General features: G+C 38.8%; 1 protein-coding gene across 3 annotated transcripts; it reads left to right on the top strand.

Annotated features, from left to right (window-relative positions):
- Positions 1-7844: 7844 nt before the first annotated feature.
- brdt (bromodomain, testis-specific) lies at positions 7845-20630 on the top strand. Of its 3 annotated transcripts, none has more exons than XM_055060548.1 (20): positions 7845-8046; positions 10131-10398; positions 10797-10934; positions 11485-11620; positions 12584-12705; positions 12808-13158; positions 13235-13363; positions 13563-13760; positions 13832-14010; positions 14108-14394; positions 14508-14621; positions 14724-14843; positions 17003-17055; positions 17131-17305; positions 17444-17514; positions 18127-18187; positions 18274-18392; positions 18814-19007; positions 19096-19315; positions 19914-20630. In XM_055060548.1, exons 2-20 carry the CDS (start codon positions 10192-10194, stop codon positions 19977-19979), a joined length of 2940 nt encoding a protein of 979 aa, XP_054916523.1. In that variant the 5' UTR covers positions 7845-8046; positions 10131-10191; the 3' UTR covers positions 19980-20630. The 3 variants fall into 3 exon arrangements, with proteins under 3 accessions (XP_054916523.1, XP_054916520.1, XP_054916521.1); XM_055060545.1 differs by having other exon boundaries at positions 12581-12705; XM_055060546.1 differs by lacking the exon at positions 7845-8046 and having other exon boundaries at positions 9947-10398; positions 12581-12705.
- The last annotated feature ends 372 nt before the right edge of the window (positions 20631-21002 follow it).

Genomic DNA, 21002 nt, shown 5'->3' with positions numbered 1-21002 from the left:
ATTGTTACTCCAAATAATGTTTTCTTATTACACCCCATACAGCAGACAGAGGAACATTTCATAGTAAGGAAAATGTCCCACATGACATCCTTGGGTACCTTGCTGGAACATACTAAACTTCAATTCAAGGATTAAGGTGGGTTAATAAATACTTTTGGCAACATAAAATACTAATACACTCAACCGCATGCTGCTGCCACCTCCCTGTCCAAATGGAGATAGTTTGTTTAGGCTGATGTGTGCAGAAGGTGAATCTCCTCAATCTCCACTCATCCATAAAAGGCCAGATTTGTGTTTATATGAGTGACTGAATACCACTGCATGTCACACTCTTCAGATATGTGTTTGTATAACATTTTGATTACCAATTTGCGAGGCATGACAGATAAAAAGACACTACCGGCAGACACTGTATACTAACTTACAGGAAATCCCTATCCTGCTGTTTCAGCTACTGAGGAATGCTTGCTTTCTGGCCTTTGCTTTATAGCAATAGCAGTTGGAAAACAATGGTTTTCAACTTTTCAGTAAGCCTAAATGTGACGCTCTTGATAATTAAACACTAATACCGCTTTACTCACTTTGTGACAAAGTCACCTTCCTGGGGTTTCACTCTGTTGTGGTTTTCCTGTATAGCTGCAGTCATTTCCTCATCAAAATCTAAGTGCCACTGAGTAGACATGCACATGTATACTCAATTTTCAAATATAAAACAGCTTTACTTATACAAATGCTACGCTTAAACCAGATTAATTTCATCGTCCTTGTCTTAATCATTTCTCACAGGTACATGATTGAATAATACAACCAAATTAACTGCAGGCGTTGCTGTTTATGAGCAACTGTTGAGAAGACTCTTCTGAGCCGTCTTCTGCGGCTGACGGCACAGAAGAAATGAGCCAAGGAGCATGTGATGAGACTTAAGCTTTCTAGTCATGCTAGAATGTCAATTTATGATTAAAAACAGAGTCTGATTATTGTCTTCAGTTAGATTTTTGTTAACACACACATGGTTGATTAGTCTGGAACTGTAGAATCAAGAAATCACTTGAACTCAACCAAACAGCATGAAATAGGTTGATGGATATCCAAAAAAAAAACATCATGCTAAGATCTAAGGAAATTCTGCAACAGATGAAAAACAATATATCTCTCAGTTTGGAAAAGGTCAAAATATTAATTCCTAAAACTGTCCTCAAATGGAGAAACCTTTTTAAAAGAGGTGAAGCCTTCCCTGCCAAGATCACTGCATCCAAGACTTCTGTAATAAATATAGTTGATCTGCTGAGAGTAGAAACACATCACAGTTGTACTTTTTTTTATTATTATTGGAATTTCTTCCAATTTCTTCTCTGAAAAACTGCTGAGTTGCTTTGATAGGTGTGATCTTGACTGCTGTGCAACTGTGGGCAAGGTTAATTTCAAGGACGCTAGTCACCCCTAACAAGATGGAACTTGTGACAAGAAGGAACTTTTGCTATGGAAAACACACAAACGCACGTTTAGTTGCAGATTTGGAAAGATGAAAAGAAAACATGTGCCATGGAGCACGTCACTTTACATCTCAGACATCTGCGTGTTTCTGCTAAACCGATTATTTACATCATGTTGGGGAAGAATGAAGCATGCTACAGAGCATTGGAAAAAATGAGAACTGACATTTTGTGGTGCATGGATACCATCTTCTGCATTAAATCTCATGCAAGTTGTAACACAATATCACTACAGCATGAAATACCAACCTGTGATCACAGAAAGAAATACCACTTTTATCAGGAAAGACCAAACATTGGTGTCAAACTCAGGACCAAATGGCCTTTTCCTCTGGATAAAGACCCCACTCTGTGGGAATAAAAAGTGAACAATCTTTGCAAGATTTTGCTTAGATCTTCTGGAGCATATAAAAATGATTTTGTGCGTATCTTCATCAGTCACTGGGCAGCAGATGGAGTACACCTGGGACAGCTTTCCACTTATTCAGATTTCAAATAGTATGTCAGGAAAAGTTTGGGTATATCAAGGAGGCCACGGTGAAGACTTAATCCAGTGATAAAGGGGTCAGAGCAAACTATGAAGTAAGTGAAGTATGATGGAGCGGAGCTATTAAATGTTTTATGAGTTGACTACAAAATTAATTTCAATCTGATGTAAACATGGCCTCAACAGAGCAATAAAAATTTAATTGTTTTTTTCTCCTTTTTTTTTTAAAGAAAACATCATCATCAACATCTGCCTATGCTTGCTCCTTGTCACCAGTAATCCTTCTGGTGTTCGTGGACAGGATCTCCAGGCACACTCTTGGAACGATGTTGTCTCGATTGGGAGAGTCAGACTGTTGTGTATGGGGTTTTTGGGGGGTTTTTTCTTTGCAGATGATGCGGTTCTGTGCGCATCTTCAAGTCATGATCTGCAGCATGTGTTGGAGGCGTTCGCAGCTGGGTGTGAAGTGATTGGGATGAGAGCCCGTTTCTCTAGACCCTACGTCATCGATTACCTTGATCCTCCTGGGTTGCATCTCAGTAACTGACCCAACCAGAGACATCAAAGTATCGTATTTCTTGTTTCCACTGAGAGAAAGGGTACGGCTCTGCGTTTTATGGTTTGCCGTATTTAGGACAGTCTGTCATTCCAGTTCGATGACAAAAATGAAGCACTAGCATGTTAGTGCTTGTTGCAATCAGTGACGTTTTTCTTTCCCTCAAACAAGGGAACTGTGTCATGTGACACCACTCGCTCCACTCTTGTGGATTTACAGCTGAAGTGGGTCCAGGAATGGTGTGGTCCAGGTCAACTGTATGAACCCCTTCTAGAATGGAAACAGACAAAAAAAAAAGCGTATCGAATCACACACCAGTGCTAATTAATGAAAAAGAGCCTATTGTGTCTTGTACACAACTTCCGATTTAAAAAGTGTCACTCTCAATTTACTCGTCCTCATCTATGGTCATGTAACATGGATCATTACTGAGGGTATGCAATCTTGGATGCAGTCTGCATGTCAGGTTTGTCAAGCAGCAGGCCTCCTCCAAGATGTTTTAGATGTGAAATCTAGCACACCTGATTCAAATGATTGCATGACCTTGACGGCATTTCATGTATTGCTGCTGATACCTGTTAATCATCCAGTTATTTAATGTACCACTTACCTTTTTGAGCTTTACTTTGGATGTATGGATGGTTCTCAATTGGTCTTCAATAGAATGTAACTAATCAACAGCAAAAAATTGTTGATAAAGTTGTTTGTAAAGGTTAGCTAAATCCTTTACAAAACACCCAGTGGGAGTTTGGTGGACTAGGTTAACCTCATCCAAAGTCACCGCAGCGGTTAAATTCTGAGGTCTGGAGCCTGGGCCAAGAAATTGCTGGGAATTAAACAGTGAATTTTGTATCACATTAAAAAGTGCTTAGAGAACCCTGGAGGTCATCATCTGTCTGAAAGCTGAATCTGAATCAGAGGGGGGTTATTTCAACAGAACAACGATCTTTAGATTGGCCCTGAAAACATTGTTTATTATAGAAAGAAAATCCTCCAACGTCTCGCTGCTCAACGAGTAATGCGTGGATGAATGTTTCAACATTTCATTAAACTATTCTAAGAGAATGCTGGACAACGACAGATGTTATTTAGAAGAAAACAGCAAAAATCTAACATTTAGAAGAAAAATAGAACCCACAATCCACAGAAAAATCTGAAATTTCTTTGAATGAAACATTTTAATTAATTTATTTATTTTACATTTGCAGTCTCACAGTGTGCATTTTTCTTTTCAAGCTTTTGCATTTAACAGTGAACAGAACATGTCTGGATCACCACATGAATCCCTTCTGATTCGTAAGGTCTGGCTTGGGAAGAGATTGTTTCTGGACGCCTGCCGACTTGTGCAGCAGGGTGGTGAGAGAGGGTCAAAAAAAACAAACAAAAAAAACAAAAACAGCATCCTTCTTCCTCTTTTTTAAACACACAAAGCCAACAAAAAAAATCCAAAGTTAACACCGGCCTCCTCCAGCTGGCTCTCACCAAGAGTTGGACGGTGCCGAGCAAATCAGTCCTCAGTGTTCTCCCTTTGATTTCAGACACCTATAAACAGTAAGAAAAATGGAAGAATTTTTATTGCTGTACAGCACTAGTGTGGTTGTAAAAATCAGTATTGTGTGGTAAATCATTGCCATCCACACATCTGAGCACCATTAAGACTGGTACTCCTTCTAATTCTTTTTTTAAGCACTCCATGTGCTCTTTGATCAATCAAAACATCTTCACTTGTTTTCTAACTTTCACCACCTGCATATGGGGCACATTAATAACCAGAGAGGTTAGGTCATAGTTAATAAAAGACGCTGATTGATAACAGGTACGGCATGTAAGCCGTTGATCCCGTTGTTATTGTCGGCTCTCCTCCTGACAAAGTCAACTTTAGAGCCAAATATGTGCATAACTTTCAGATTCCTGAAAAAAGAACTGATGATTTAAGGTCCAATAACCAGGAGCAATCCACTGCACTGCCTCAACATTTCCCCATCGACATCCTGACATAGGCGAAACATGACACAATGCCTTGAGAATGCATTCACTGTCTTGACCTTGTTCATTTTTTGTTACATTAGAGCCTCTCTGAAATTTTTTGAGTTTATTTCGCAGAACAATACAAGGTAAGAGCATAACAGCAACGCAGAAAGAAGATGATGCAGGGTTCAATAGATTCTTTTAAAGAATTTTTTGAATAAATTCTAATTATTTATTATTATTTACTTTTTTAGGGTGCTATGTACTTAAGTGTTCTTTCATGGTTTTGTTTGACATGCTTAGTATTGTGTTAGTAGTTTTGCTTGACTCCTGTGAAGTTTGTAAGTGTTTAGAAACAAGTTATGCAAATACAATGTGTTATGATTTCTATTATAAATTCAAATTTCACAAGTTGGATTTTTCCAGTTTGCTCCAACACCCCTATCTAAAATCCCCCTCCAAAAAAATTGCCTTCAAAAGACTCCCAATTAGGAAATAGACTCTCCCTGTCAGTAATCTAAAAAATGCTTTCTACATCTTTGTCTATTTGGCTCTGAGCCTCTCTTCATCCTGATCTTTCTGGTCTCCAGTGTACAGTGTGTCCACCTTTACATGATCCTGCGGGTGAAACAATCCCTGGTAAACAGTTCCGCCTCTGACGATTATAATTTGCTATGTACAAGATGTGTATTGTGTACTGTATATCCTTCCAAAAGTCATCACAGTTTCACAGTTTTCAAAAAGACTCTCCTTTGCAAAGTGACTGCAAAATAGCCACTGTGAAACTGTCTTAGACATAGCACTGCGTCATTTATTTATAATCAAGCTGCCTTAAAGAAAACAAGAACACAATCAAATGAAACAATATTGGGCAATTTCGAATAACTGACAGATGTCCATGTTTCCAGGCCATGTCTACTTGTTTACAGAGGAGTAACAGTTCATCCATTTTTAAAATAGCCAGTGCTACCTCACTTCTGGAACATCAGGGGGCTGAGCCTTCCTTTATGACCTCCTCCCATCTGAACAAGTTTCCTGTTATTGTCAGCCAAACACACACACACACACACACACACACACACACACACACACACACACACACACACACACACACACACACACAACACACACAAATGTGGCCATGTGTACTGCCAGGATTCCAAAATCTGTTCTGTGTGCCACTGTTACACTTTCCCTTTCCGAAGAGCCTCAAATCTGGTCCTGGTTTTCAAGAGTTTAAAAAAAAGACAATGCTTTTAAGGTAATTGTATCCATCTCCACTTTCAATCTCCCAAAACTGTGAGTTGTCATAAATTTTTGCAAAATAATGGAAAGTCAACACGTCATTTTATAAAATGAAAAAAATTCAAATAGGAAATATTTATGTTATGAATTGGCAGTGGAAAAGATTATGTCCACAATTACATCCCTCTACACGGAAAGTCATATCTAATTACATATTTTTGCTTCTGGCTCCATCTTGTGGTCAAAAAATATAAACGCTCAAAGCCTTCAGGCTGGTTTTGGATCATTATGCAGCAGCAATATAAAAAAGTATGCTGTTGTCCTACACAAATTATGTCATAAATTACACAATTCAGTTTTGGCTTAGAAACAGTTTTGTCAAAAATACATTTTTGACAAAACTGGAAAATATGGCTGGATTTTTCAGCCATACAGGCAATTTTACAATTTTATTAGTTTTTTGTGACTTTAGAGGAATTTCTGGCTCCAGACATGGAAAAACACCTAAAATCACCAGTTTGGAGAACTCTATCATAATTTAGTCCTTGTAAAACTTGTGCAAATTGTTATACTTGCCCATTTTTCTGAATGCTGCCTTGTATTAACTAGCAGGTGCCATCATAAAGCATATATTTTTGTGTGTGTGTGTCATTGGCATCATTCTTTCAAGCGATGATAATTGCAGCAGATTTCAATGAATGTGCATCCACAACAAGCAGTGGTTCATTGGAGTGTCAGGGCTTCGCTGTCCTGCATGTTCTTTATTAAGTCATTTATTTTTTGTTCTCTTGGGTTTACCTGCTGCCCAACACGTGGTTTGGATAAGTGGGTAATTAACACGGTTCTCCATGAGTTAATGGCATGTTGAGAAGGTAATGCAATCATTTGAATCAGCTGCTTGGGAGCAGGGAAGCAATTAACTTAGCAATAGGCTGAGGACCAGCTTCAGGAACCACTGCTGCACTCCAGCTTTGTATATAACCAAATGAATCTTTATTTGGAATGACTAAGGTTTACAACAATCCAGTTTTGTCATGATATTAGTTGCTTTAAGGACTTAATTTGCTTATGCATTAATTGCCATTATTTAATAACACTTGGTTGTGAACTTTACTTTTTAGGGTGCAAATGTAAATTGAAAAGTAGAAGTTAACATATATAGCCTACCCTTTCTGAATTGCTACCCTGTTTCCCCTACTCACATATGGGCTTCTAAAGCTTAGAAACAGTTTCCTGTGTCAGAATCAGTTCATCTGTGATTGATTCTCTGGGGTTTTGAAATGAACCAAAAGTCTTGCACTTAGCAGGATTGCTTGAACCTGGCTTGATTAGGATGTTCCTCTGCAGCTTGGTGGGACATTCATGAAAGCGATTCAAGCAACCAGTTCTGCACGACTTGCTCAAACTCAGATTTCTTATTTTATTCTGGATGAGTTTACTTTTGCACAACAGTCTCTCGGATTAATAATAAAAATACTTTCCAATCCGAAATACAAGACGATGTCTTCGGTTCTTGCACAGGCGGCTTTTTCTTTTCCAATACATGTCGCATGCTGTCGTAAAATAAATTAATGAAACAAACGTGGACTTGTAAAACATGGTCCATACACACTCAACTGTTCAGTTCACAGGAAGCAATCATCCGTCCACTTCCAGTGGACTTGGTAAAAGTCTTTTGTCCCCATATCGTTCGCAATCTGGACTATTTTAAGTAATGGAGATTCTAATGCCGGCTGAAGGGTTGATTTGGATACCTTTCAAACCTATTGGTGATTTACGAGTCAATACTCCTTATGGAAAGGTCAGGAAACAGGGCGGCTAATGCTAATGCGGGGCTAATTTGTCATTACAAACATGGTGTGTTAGATTTCACATTTCATATCTCAGAGATTGTTTTGCTGAAGCTAGCTTGCCTACCAGCTTTCTCGTGCACGAGCTATTTCGGCTTCAGGTCGCCCGCTAAGCTAGCTGAGCTGCTCAGCGTTGAAACGCATCGAGCTTTTGTTTCAGTGAGCTTCAGTTATTCAGAGTCAGAAGTCTCCCGTAGTGACAGGAAGTTGCATTTTTTATCTCCTCCTAAACATTACTATTTAGTTTTATTTATTTTTTTCATAATCTTCCTAAACTCATTATTTAATAATGTTGGAAACGATGTGTCGCGTGCTAGCTATAATGCAAAGCCCAATCAGTTGTAGAGGCTGTAGGGCTATAAATGTGAGATGGTTGCTATAGAGACGCCAGCGACTGAAGAGCTGAACTCAGGAGACCGACAGATTTCGGAGGGTTTTTTTTTTTAGGTATGTAGCATACTAATTGAAGACTAAATTGAATATTTCATGTGCGAAAATGCTTATTGGTATGGCGGTTATTATTTCAACAACAACAAAAAAAGTCCTATGTGCAAGCGAGTTTGTTTAAAATAAACTTTTAGTTAAACTGGCCTTTAGGAAAGGGAGGACGCTAGCAAAACGTTAGCTATGCTAGGTGTTGGCGTGAACAAGTTTCGGTAAAACTTGCCTTTTCTTCGTTGCGATTACTTTAAAAGGCAAATAATGTCACGAAGGTGACAGTATGTTGCCCCTGCTTTAGACATTGAATGGGTTCTTAAATAAAAGCCATGCTGGAATTTTTAGTAGAAAGTGTACTGTTGAGTTCTTTCCAGAAACCGAACTATGATCATGTTCACTGCTCTGGCTACTAACGTTGGTTGCAACGCTAGCTGGCGGTAACTCGGTGAAGCGAACTGACCTGGAGCCAACAGGTGGAAATGTTCAGAGAACTTGGTAGCAGTGTAACGTCCTCCATTTCGTACCGTCTAACACGGTATGCATACAAACACCGTAAGGTTGTACTCACTTGCTAGATAAAGGAAACATCCCCCAAAATTGTTTGCAGTTATTGGCTCTCTAGCTGCCCCATGACTTTTTTTATGTTTTTATTTCCCCCACCGGAAGAAATTATTATTGCTTTAAGTTTAACAACTTGAGAAACTAATCAATATTTTATTACGTCCTTACTCTATGTCTAAAAAATGAATATGTTAGAAGGGTACTCTAATCGGTGAATAAAAGTTTATAGAAGCAAAACATGACAGTAGCGCAATTGCTGGTCTTTTTCCTTAGTGGTTCTGATAAATAGTTACAGGTGCAGCTCAAAATATGTATATCATGACAAATGTTTTTCATGATATGTTTGTAAATGCCAGTGAACCAGCTTGTGCTGCTGTGCTTTGAAACATTTATCTACAGACCTATGTGTAGGTTAACAGACTCTGTAAACAGCATTATTCACACTTTGACTGATCTTGTTCAAAGCTCGGTGAGGTTCTTCTCTAGTTTGTGGAATCATTGTGAATGATTATTTTAATTCTGTTTGTTTTTTATGAACCCTGTTTGTGTCTGACAAAATAGGATTGCTTGATTGATTGAAACTTCAATATTTTTTGTCACTTGATTCACAGAATGAAACAAGTCAAGACTCCCCCCCACCCCCCTTTTTTTTGTAAATTTGATTATGACTAGTTATGGAAATCAAAAATTGAGTGGCTCACAAAAATAAAATACTATGAAAATGTTACTTATTGGCTAAAAGCTAAAAAAGCTGCTTTTTCTGGGGTTGGAAAGTTCAGTAGAAGAAAAAGATGCACCAGTGATGGAGATAACTGCAGCCTTGAGAAGTTTGTCAAGCAAAATCCTATTGAGAATGTGTGGGCTAATGAGACACCAGACCCAACATGGTAGATGACCTGAATGCTGATGTCCTCCGGGCCACGCTGCATCAATCCAGTAGTTCTTGCAAAAAGAGGCGAAAGGAGTGCAAAGAAATGAACATTGCATAGAGATGAATATTTTTTACTGCTTAACATTGTTCTAATTTCTGACACGCTGAACTTTGTGCTTTTACTATCTATAAGACATAATCATGACAATAATAAAAATAAAGGCTTGAAATATTTCTCCATATGTAATAAATCCATGTTAAATTTAAGTTTGACTTTCTCAAATGATTGAGAAAACGATTAGATTTTTGTTTCATAATATTCAAATTTATTTAGGATGACGTGAACAGTTTAATGACTTTGGGTGGGTATTATTTTCTGTGATGCGTGCTCTGCATTCTTGCCGACGGGGTCTTTCACTGAACAAGCTCCTGTGATTGGCCATTAGAAGGTGGAAAATATTTTTCAGCATTGTCCTTCACTCGAACAGTCATCTCTAAACTCAGAAGTCCTTCCTTTTTTAATGCGTTATCTTCACCTTTATGTATGTTGTCCAGGCCCAGTTTTCACTTAATTTTTTTAATAATAATATTCTAACTTGACTTACTGAAAGTGTAGTGTCTTAATTGGAGACATTAACTACTAGGTTTGTTTCTTCATCAGGAAGGTTTGTGATGAGCTCTCCGTTGCAGCAGAGCGTTCTCCAGGCTCCCTCGTTTCATCAATGCTTTTAAACAGGATGGCTGATGTGAAACCCTGCCCCTCCGTGAGCGGAAACCCACCTCCACCAGAGGTAGTAAATCCCAGGAGGCCCGGGCGCCTGACCAATCAGCTGCTATATCTGGAGAAGGTGGTGATGAAAGCGCTCTGGAAACATCAGTATTCATGGCCGTTTCGTGAGCCCGTCGATGCTGTAACGCTTTGTCTTCCAGTAAGTGCTTCAGTTGTCACTCAATGTTTGACTGGTGCAGCACCTTGTGAAAGAATTCAAACTCATTAAACTTTTCATACATTTTCTCTTTTTTTTTTTTTTTTTACAAGCACAAACTTTCTTTTAGGATTTGTCATGGATAAACACAATATTTATAAAGAAAGAGGAAATTAACCAAAAAGAATTTAAAGTTATGTTGTTTTTTTGTTTGACTTCAATTATGTGCTACTTGTGTTGGCCTGTCACCCAAATTCTCCATGAAGTCCTGTCAGTCCTCTGGTTGTATTGTGACATTGGGGAGTTTAAATGGCTTTACATGGTACTGCAATCCACTTGTTGTCTTTGGTTAGAAACCAAAACGGTATTCAATTGTGGGCTATTTTCATGTATGTTTTTAGGATTATTATAAAATTATTACATATCCTATGGATCTGAGCACCATCAAGAAACGACTAGAGAACCGATATTACTGGGAAGCCAGTGAGTGTGTAAAAGACTTCAACGCCATGTTCACCAACTGCTACATGTACAACAAGGTGAGAACACGATGCAATACGGCACACTGCTATGTTTGTTTTTCTGTGTCTCAACTGAATCTAACTTGTCTGTTCTGACTGGAATCAGTATTGCTGTTTTGGATTTGGCTAGCCAGATGGAGATTAATGGAATGGTAACAAGGCCTTCCAGCCTCAAAGATTTCAATAAAATGAATGGTTCAATGACTTGTTATCTGCTGTACAAAGTATTTGATTTGCTGTAATACAGATAAAGGCTTTCCCTCTGCTTGCTTAAAAAGTGATAAATAATATTCAACATGCAGGAGATGGGGGTCTGCTGTTAAAGTTGTCTTCATTTATTTCAAATGTCTTCACATCTTCAGCAATGGCACTCCAGGGACATTTACCCTCCTGGGAGATGCCTGTCATTTCCTGTCAGTAATCATTTTTTTTTCTTTTTGGTTTCTTGCTCAACTGGATGTAAACACATGTAGACTCCTGTTCACTTGATGTTTGATTGTTTTAAATAGAAGTGCTGTAGCTCTATGGCTAAAGTCACTAACCCTCCATCCTTTCTTTCTTTCCATAGCCTGGAGATGATATTGTTTTTATGGCCCAAACCTTGGAAAAGGCCTTTTTGCAGAAATTGTCACAAATGCAAAAGGAGGAGGTGGTCACTACAGTCACTGCACTTGAACCACTGAAAGTGAAGAAAAACAACACAGGTGAGTCAGAAATTGGATACTTCATGTTTTCTTTTTTTTTTTTTAAGTTGATACATTTAAAAAAAATGCTGCAACAATTATTTATCTATCAATTATTCTGATTAATCAGATAAAAGAAATTGTCAAATGTTGCAGATTTTTTCATTTGCTTTTTTATACTGTATTAGAAATGCATTTAAAGACAAAAATAATTAAATTCCTTTTTTAAATGAACTACTTTATTGCCTAATATTGCCTATTGCAGTAACAGCAGCCCTTTAGTGAATACTTGATCATTTGTACCAAAGGAGGCATCTGCAGCTTAAAAAAGAAAGAAGGCGCTGTGGAGAATTTATCTGTTCTCCATGCTCAGTTCTTGATGTATGAGGTTGAAGAAGAGTCAGTGAGTTAAATTCATGAATTCCATTTATTAATACCAAAATACACCTGGTCCATTTCTTATGCTACCTTTAGGAGTTAGTGGGACAAAATGGCACCAAACAGAAGTTTTCCGTTCTCTTTGTTGGCCTTCATCTAAGCTGTGCCCAAAGAGGACGTTCCTCAGTGTGTCAATATTTGAACCCTGAATTAAAGCTTTAGTTTTCTTACTATTGGTTTAGTTTGAACTGAAGTTTTGGAGCTAAAACTGCCACTTTAGGAGTCCTGGGTAGAACAGATTTAACTTGGATGTAGAATGTCTAGACTTTTATATATTTACATGTTTAATTACTACTCTCACTGTTGTTCTTTCCAGAAAATTGCCTTTTTTTACTCTGTATCCTGCAGTTAATGATTAACCAATTACCAAATTAGTTGATCATTTTGTCAATAGCCGAGTCATTCCGATTAATTGTTTCAGCCATAAACTAAAGTACTGTACTGTTTTTATCCCATAGCAGACTCTTCCAATAACTGCAGTGACCTGTCTAACATGTAAAGTTCTTCCCAGCCCATGCGAGTGTTTTTAATCCCCACTTGAAGCAGATGCAGTGAAGCAGAAGTCTGGTATATCAGACGTTGTTCTCCAGCAGATGGTGACGGTCATTCCTCCCGATGTGGCCCAGATCAACCCACCCAACCAACTTGCTGCAAAAACACACACAACAGTAAGCTTTGATTTGCTCATGCGGCTTGTGTCCTGAATTTGTCTGCATGCCGCAGTGAACAACACAGAGCTCATCTCTTTCCTCTCCCGTCTGGATATTCAGATTAAAAAAGCCTTGAAGCGGAAAGCCGACTCGGCAACATCCGCCACCTCCGTCTTCACAAACAGCGAGGTCTCCCCTGATGAGGAGCCTTCAGTGCCTTGCACATTGTTCTTCAGAACAAGCAACGGACGGCCCATAAAGCCCCCGAAGAAGGACTTGCCTGCTTTTGAGGACAAGAGGGTCAGAATGCCAGAGCAGCTCAGGTACTGCAACAACATCCTGAAAGAAATGCTGTCCAAGAGGCACTATGCCTACGCCTGGCCCTTTTACACGCCGGTGGATGCAGTGGCTTTGGGGCTCCATGACTACCATGACATCATCAAACAGCCGATGGACCTGAGCACCATCAAGGTAACGCTATAGAGACGTCAGAATATTTGAAGCATTCCAAAATCCAGTTTGTTCTGATGCAAGTTTTAAACTCTAGAAAAAAATGGACCAGCAGGAATACGGAGACGCCAAGGAATTTGCTGCTGACGTGCGACTAATGTTCTCAAACTGCTACAGATACAATCCTCCATCACATGATGTTGTCTACATGGCCAAAAAACTGCAGGTATGCTGCTCTTCCTGTCTAGTATAGGGTGAGACCAGCAGATTTACACCCCAATGTAAGTATGATTGAGCCAGTTTGAAGGGACACAAAGACGCTTTCCAAAAGTATCTGATTTGATCCCAAGAAACTTTAACAAAAAGAGATGATCAGACAAACACATTCCCCTTTTGGTGAAAAGTTTTTTTTCTTGTTTCAACAGGAGGTTTTTGAAGCCCGCTACATGAACATTCCCCAAAAACCAGAAGGGTGTTCTGTCTCTCTGCAATGTGCTGAAAACCAGCAGTCGAACAGAGTCGGAAGTCCCTCAACCTCTGAGAGTTCTCTGAGCAACAACTCCTCGGAGTCAGAGAGGTCATCAGATGAGGTTGCCATGCAGCTGGCTCATCTGGAAGAGAAGGTTGGCATCACACAAGCACAACTGCAATATATTTTCCCCTAATTTCCCTCATTTTCTGGTTATTTTGGCAGTTGAAGGCGGTCAGCGATCAGCTGAAGCAGCTCACCAAAGAGCCTCCGAAGCCGAAGAAGAAAGAGAAGCTGAAAAAGGAAAAACGAGCCAACGAGAAGGGCCTTTCTCGACTGAAGAACGTTTCTGCGAAATACAACACTATAGTGCAAATGATTTCGAAATGCAAAAGCACCTCTCTGTAAGTGTCACAAAATGGAGTTTGGTTTTCGAACCATACAGCTGGCATTAGCCCAAGATGAACTGTTAATTGTTGTTTTGTTTTTTTGCGTTTTCAGGCATGGAGTTAAACCCCACAATTCCGGAGTCCCAACGAAGTGCAGCGAGGTCGTTTCAGTCCCACTGAGTAACCAGGAGAAGACGCAGCTAAAGGCAGACATCGACAAGCTACCCAGTAAAAAACTAATCGAGATGCTGAACCTCATCAAGAGCAGGGAGACGTGTTTGGAAACGGCTGAATCCGGAGAGGTGGAAGTGGACTTTGAAAAGCTCAAAGCTTCCACTCTTAGAGCCTTGCAGCAGTTTGTTGCTGCCAGTCTCAGTAAATGCAACAGCAGCAGAAACAGTAAGAACACTTCACCTCCTCCACTGCTCAAGCTTTACTCTGTCAGTCTTTGTTTTTTATGCTATTATCCATCTAAATGACTGTTTAAGGTGTTTATGTGTTTTGTGCATTAGAAAAAAAGTTGTTGATCCCCAAAGGAGGACTGAAGAATGAAAAAACAAAGGAGGGTGGAAAGAGATCAATTATGGGCAACAAAAAGAACATGTTGATGAAACAGAAACCACTGGGTAGGATCGGGTCAACACGTTTCAGGGATCTGCTTCCTAATTTGAGTGTCTGAGATTTATTTATTTATTTATTTTTTGCTTTGTTTTTGTGAACTGTTTAAGTTGAAGTCTCGGGTAACAGCCGCCAGTCGCCTTTCAGCAAAAGCAGCAGCTCCTCGTTCAGCTCCGGCAGCAGCAGTGACAGTAGCTCCAGCTCCAGTGACGGCAGTGACTCAGAATCAGGTTGGCTTCTCACTTTGTTCTCAACTTTTGGCTGGTTCACACAAATGTTAAACTGTTTCCACAAAAAGTTTGGAAAACCATTTTGATTCCCATGTTTAAATTTCCTGTGTTAGTATATCTTTTTTGTGAAACACTTCACTTTTTTTTACTTACCTCATACTCTAAGATAAATTTCCAATAAATTTGTTCACACAATAAGAGCATTTATTTTATTTGACATCTAATCCACATTCTTGTCTTTTTTTTAGTTTAAAAAAAAGTCCATTTTACTACAATAACTAACAGTCACATTTGATCTTTTTCGTATTTGGTGTCACTCAGATTAAATTTCTTTATGAGACTATTTTTTTTTTAAGTCTATGGATAATATATTTAGTCAGCTGTAAGTTAGTGATAAACCTTTCTGTTGTTGGATGGTGAAAGTATATGACTTATCAAAAAGCTTTTCATTGAAGTTTTTGGTACTTGCAATAATGCAATTCTACCACAAGGTGGGAGTAATGCACATGGTTTGCCCACAGCAATTTGCCAGTTATACGTGTGTGGAAAAGGTATTCTATATTTAATTCTCAAAACCTGGAAAGGTTTGTAATTTTTATAATAGTCACACCTTGACTGTGAGGGACGGACTCGAAAAGAGAAATGATGCAGAAAAACGCATTGCATAAAATAATTACCATATTTTATAAAATAGAACATAATATACATAACAGAAACTTTTGTTTAATTCCAGCCATTCCAGTGCTTCTTTGCCAGGTTGTCAAACCCTGCAGCAGGGATTTTGGCTCTTATCCTGAATGTTCAGGTTTCTGGACTGTCGCTGGCAACACAAAGTTTCAGCTCCCTCCAAAAACTTGCTGTTGGTTTCAGGTCATGGCGATACATGACCTCACCCATCCTCCCCTCAATACGGTGCAGTCCTCCTGTCCCTTCTGCAGAGATTCACACCCAAGCATGATGCTTCCACCACTGTGCTTCATGGTTACCATGGTGTTCTTGGTGGAGTTCATCCCACAAAGTTTTATTTTGGTCTCATCTGACCCCGCGACCTTCTCCCATGCTGGTTGGTAGTTGAATAATCAACTGCATAAACAATTCAGAAATTATTTAAACATCTCACAAAATGACTTTCTGGATTATTTTTAAAGTTTTTTTGATTCTGTCTCTCACATTCTTACAACAGGGAAAAACCTGAAAAAATGAGTGCATCAGACACATGCTTTCCCTTCTATAAGTCGTTCAAAATGACTCCTATAAAAGTCTTGAACAGTCTTGATTGTGTTTGCTGTTTAATTTGGAAAAACAGAAGCAAAGTGTGGCAAAAGTTGAGTTACTATTGTAATCCCTGAATATTGACACTGTGATCCAATGTACTGCTGAAAACATGCAGGAATTGGTGAAGGTCATCCAGTTTGGATCAGAAAGTTTTCCATAAAAACCTCGTCATGAATGTCATGTTAATTTGGCTTTCATGGAGTAGATCATCTATCGTTGATGAGCATGGCTGAGTGTTTATTAGATCTTCAAGATTGTGGCTATCTTGGATCTGACATTTTTTTATATGATTGAATGAAGAGATTGAAGAGATTGACCTTCTGCTTTACTCCTGCTCTGAAACCTCTTCAGGGCTTTACGATGGCATATTTGGGCCATTGTATGTTGGAAAACAAACACACACAAAGCAAGAGTAAGTTTCCACCAAAAAAATCTCAGCAATTTCCAATTTTTTTTTTCTAGAATATCTGAGGGGTTTTTTTCTAGCAAATTTTCAACCTCTTGAAACAGAAATTTCCTTTTTCTTTCTTTCTTTCTGGGATTAATTGAAAAGTGTTAGTATTTTTGGGGGGAATTTTACTTTTTTAACTACAAAGGCCATAATGCACTGATGTACGGACTGAAGGTTTTGAAATGTCGATCAGCTGCATAATTTTGCTTGTCAAACGTTTGTTTGACATGGTTCTGATTTTCTTTGCCATGTCTCTTGTTAAGCAGATTTTTGAATTTATTGGGACTTTCTGGTTGAATAAAGACAGAGTATTAAGAACAAATAATCGAATGTTTAACATGGCCTAAGATGAAAACTTTGGTCTTCCCTATCATTGAAAAGCTTGATTTGTGTGCTTCTTCCTATTGTTTTTTTTTTTTTTTTTTTTTTACAGTGCCAAAACTGAAGAAAATATCCAAGGATCCCTGTCAAAAAATTCACCAAAAGGTAGAAGCATGTTTTCCTCTTAGAATTACAACTTGCATATTGCAGTAGTGATGAATGTTTATCCTCCAATTAAAGGTGACCCACAATATAAGCAACAAGCGAGTATCGGAGATCAGACAGTCGGCGAAGGCCTTGATCAGAACCCATCATCCGTCACACCCCATTAAATCCACGCTTCTAGAAACTAAAAACGACCAAACACCCCAAATCCCAGGCCACTTCTATGACGAGCTGCCCATGTCCCCGCAAGGTAAATCTGTGGCTCCCCGAGCTTTTAGGAGGAATTACTTGATTTGTCACCTCTAGCTTCAGGCCTGATCTATCTCTTGTACGTTCAAGTAAACATTTTAGTAAAAGTGTTCAACATGGTGTAATTTATTGTTGGCAGATTTGTCGGCGCTCTTATCCCCCATGGCCTCTCCTGGAGCGCTGCCAGACTGGGCAGCTGCCAGATTTGAGGTACTCTTCACAAAATGGAAGAACTAAGCAATGTCAAGTTCTTACAAAGCCTTTTTTATTATTATTATTATTTCTGATGTTTCTGAAGTCCATTTGGAATTGGAATAAACTTTGGAACCAGATCTATCATTACAGTTAACAGAGGACATATACTGGTTTTACACTGAATAAAATCTCACTGTCTGAAGTTGAATGGGGCCAAACTTCTTTTGTTTAGAACTGCCAAATGATTTCTGTTTGCACTATGCCATAATACTGACATCGTCAACATTATTTAAAGAGACAGTGATCCTTCTGTAGGGAAACCTTTAGTTTTTCTTTTTTTTTAAGACATTGATAAATAAAACTGACATATTCTTTCTTTTATAATTGTGACATTTAGCAAATAGAAAAAAAATGTAACTTTAGTCTTCCCTATCATTGAAGTGGGGAAAAAAAATTATATGTCTTTATTTGGTGTATGCAAACTTTTTGTTTCAACTGTGAAATTTTTATTTGAATTATGTTTGCAATGTGCTTTAATTGTGAAGAATAGAATAGTTTGTCCATCGAGCAGGCTGTGTGTCCAGCATCAGGATGTTTCTGTGTAAAACCCAATGTCTCCTCTATCAGGGTGCAGTGCTGTCTCCTCTCACTGACAGTCCACTTCTCTTCAAAGAAGAGATGGGTGACAGTAAGTTCCTTAAAAATACATAATCTGATGTCACTATTGTCAGTCTAGAGGTATATTTATAAAACCTTTTTTTTTTCTTCTGGCAGTTTATTTGACGGATTTCCGGGATCCTGAAGATTTTCCTGATAGTCAAGCAAGCGAGCTCCCGCTCAGCCAGACTACGAGTAAATCTACTGAAGAGGAGAAATCCCAGATACCCAAAAAGGTTGGGGGAAAACCCTAACCAGAACAGATGAAAGTATTCCTAACCCACTCAGCTCTTTCAGACTAGCCAACAGCAATTAGCAAACACATGGTGGAACTGTGCTTATATAAGACACTTCTGGTGCAATGCTGGTAAAAATGTTGTTAAACGGTTAATAGAGGATAATAGCAGTGTTTTTTTTTTGTTTTTTTTTTTTTTTTTAAAGACAGAGGCCCTATTTTAAGGCATTAAATTAGGAAGTCACATTTGTTCCAAGTAATGTTTTATATACACAGCATTTTTTATAACAGCTGAAGGTAATGTCGTCACTTGATTGTGTTGTAAAATGACAACATTTTACAACATACATTTACAACTAGAAAATGTATGATGCTGCCCCTTTGAAGCAAACCTGACTCATTCTGTCACTTTTCTTTGTCAGGACATTTTCTTGAAAAATGCAGAGTCATGGGCAAAACTTGTGAGGCAGTCGGTCACTCCAGCTGCTATCAAGGCCTCTAAAGAGAGCTTCCAGATGTTCCGCAAAGCCGCCATAGAAAAGGAAGAACGGGAGAAAGCCCAAAAGAAGAAAGCATTGGATGAAAACGGAGTGATGGAGCCTGTTGAAAAGAACAGGTGTTCACCAGAGAACACAATCCCTTTTCCTCGTTTAAGTTAATTTAGTTGCTCTTTGTGTTCCTGTGACTCAGTTTGTCTCCTTCAGCTTTCCAGCTTTGGGTAAAACAGAGCAACCTCCGGAGAAGATTAAAGAGGATCCGGATTTGCTGGAGAGCATCTGTCCGGAGGCCGGGTTGGAAGCTCCCAAACGAGTGGAGCAGCCGAGGTCTCAAAGTGAAGCGACGGCCCAGAGCCAGCAGTTTTCTGTGGATAAAGAGCGAGAACTGGCCCGGAGGAAAGAGCAGGAGCGTCGCAGGAGGGAGGCTGTTAGTACACTGCTCCGTTTCTCACTCTGGAACATTTCCCTGCAGCACAGGGTTTCCCCCACTGTGCTATTAGCCTGGTGGGCCGCCAGGCTTTACTTGACCATGCTAAACATAATTAGTTTCTTTATTTTAAGTATTTTTTGGGGGTGGGATTTATACACCAGTAACGGTGATCAAAAACACAAGCAAGGCTCAGTTAACAGTATTGAAAAGATTGCAGTTGTCTTGAAAACCTCTGACAATACATGCAGTTGCCATTCTGCTCCAGTTTAAAGTGAAGCAGAATGGCAAGCTTAAGTATGAAGTTTTGACTCTTTCTACCTATTTTTTGCTAAAGCTTCAGTGAGCTTTAGAAGACAGCTATCTATTTATAAAGATGATGCATGCACATCACAGATTAGTTTTATTTAGTGTACTGCTGTGTTTCCTTTATTGTTGTATTAATTTCCAAAATTTTCTGTCAACTTTTAACATTTTAAACTTTTTAATGTTCATCTGCTGGACTGCCCCTAGCGCCGCTACCGACGGGTTTAGACAGTTGCTGGGGGAAACCGTGCTGCAGCCGTTGACATAACTTAACTGTTCTTCTCTCGTATAGATGTCTTGTATTGACATGACCATGCAGCGGGAGATCATGACCTCATTTGAACTTGGCTTGGACTGAAGAAGGAAGCTGCAAACCAAAGCTCTGCCCTCGAAGATCTTCAGTTGTCATGAGTGTCATGAGGTGTAACATTGTGAGATGCTCTCTCCGGCTTGAGGCAATAAACTTAAAGCCTGAAAGGTTAAACTATGGGAGGAGGTGTAAAAGATAAAATGCAAATGGATCCGACCTTCTGTTAGCATTTGAAATTTGCACTAACGCACTCTTAGTGTTTATAGCACTGTTATTATTTGAACTCACATTTACTACATTATTGTTCATCCTTTGACAGTTTACTGCATTTTTGTCAGAAATGTTACATTCTGTTAGTTCTTGGATTTAATCGATTCCTTTCAGGAGATTTACAATATAATTACTTTTTTTCGCAAATGCAGATTTGAGTGCATCATACATTCCTGCATTACAATAATAACATGTAGAATAATGGAATAGGGTTCAAAAGATTTTCCAGCTTGAAGATTTCCTTCAGCTTTTTGCTGGGCTATTATTACAATGTTAACTATCCATGTATGACCAAACTGCGTTGTTTGGTCATACATGCAGTTGTGACTGTTCTCCAGTCCTGAACAATAGTAGCAGATCGTCCAAGATGTTTGTATATGTTTAAAAAGGTTTTCTTTTAATTAACAAAATAAAGCTATTTTTCACTAATCAGTCTACACCGACCAATGATTAAGTCTGATATCTCATTTCTATTTTGCTTCTGCAAACTCCTTTGACCACAAACTTCATTTAAGTTGATCCACATTGTTTAATGTCATACTTTCATCTCTTAAGAAAAGGATTTTCACGGGGCTTTTGAGTGTTTATGAGGAAAACGTTGATCATCTCTGGAGCATTTTTTAATGTTAGAGGAATTCACTGAATGCTGAGTGCAGCCTCTTGTTTTTACAAATGTCCTGGATCACCTTTGACCTCTAACGCTTTATATATTTAGTGCACTCCTTTTGATTATTTCAAATAATCAAAATGATTATTTGCCATGGCTTATGTATATGAAACTGCCTGGTGAGATATTTGAAA

This window comes from Poeciliopsis prolifica, unplaced genomic scaffold (assembly GCF_027474105.1).
Source record: "Poeciliopsis prolifica strain line A6 unplaced genomic scaffold, Auburn_PproV2 SCAFFOLD060, whole genome shotgun sequence".
Taxonomy (NCBI): Eukaryota; Metazoa; Chordata; class Actinopteri; order Cyprinodontiformes; family Poeciliidae; genus Poeciliopsis; species Poeciliopsis prolifica.
The sequence above is the reverse complement of the archived record's forward strand: the minus strand, read 5'-3'. Positions and strand labels throughout refer to the sequence as shown.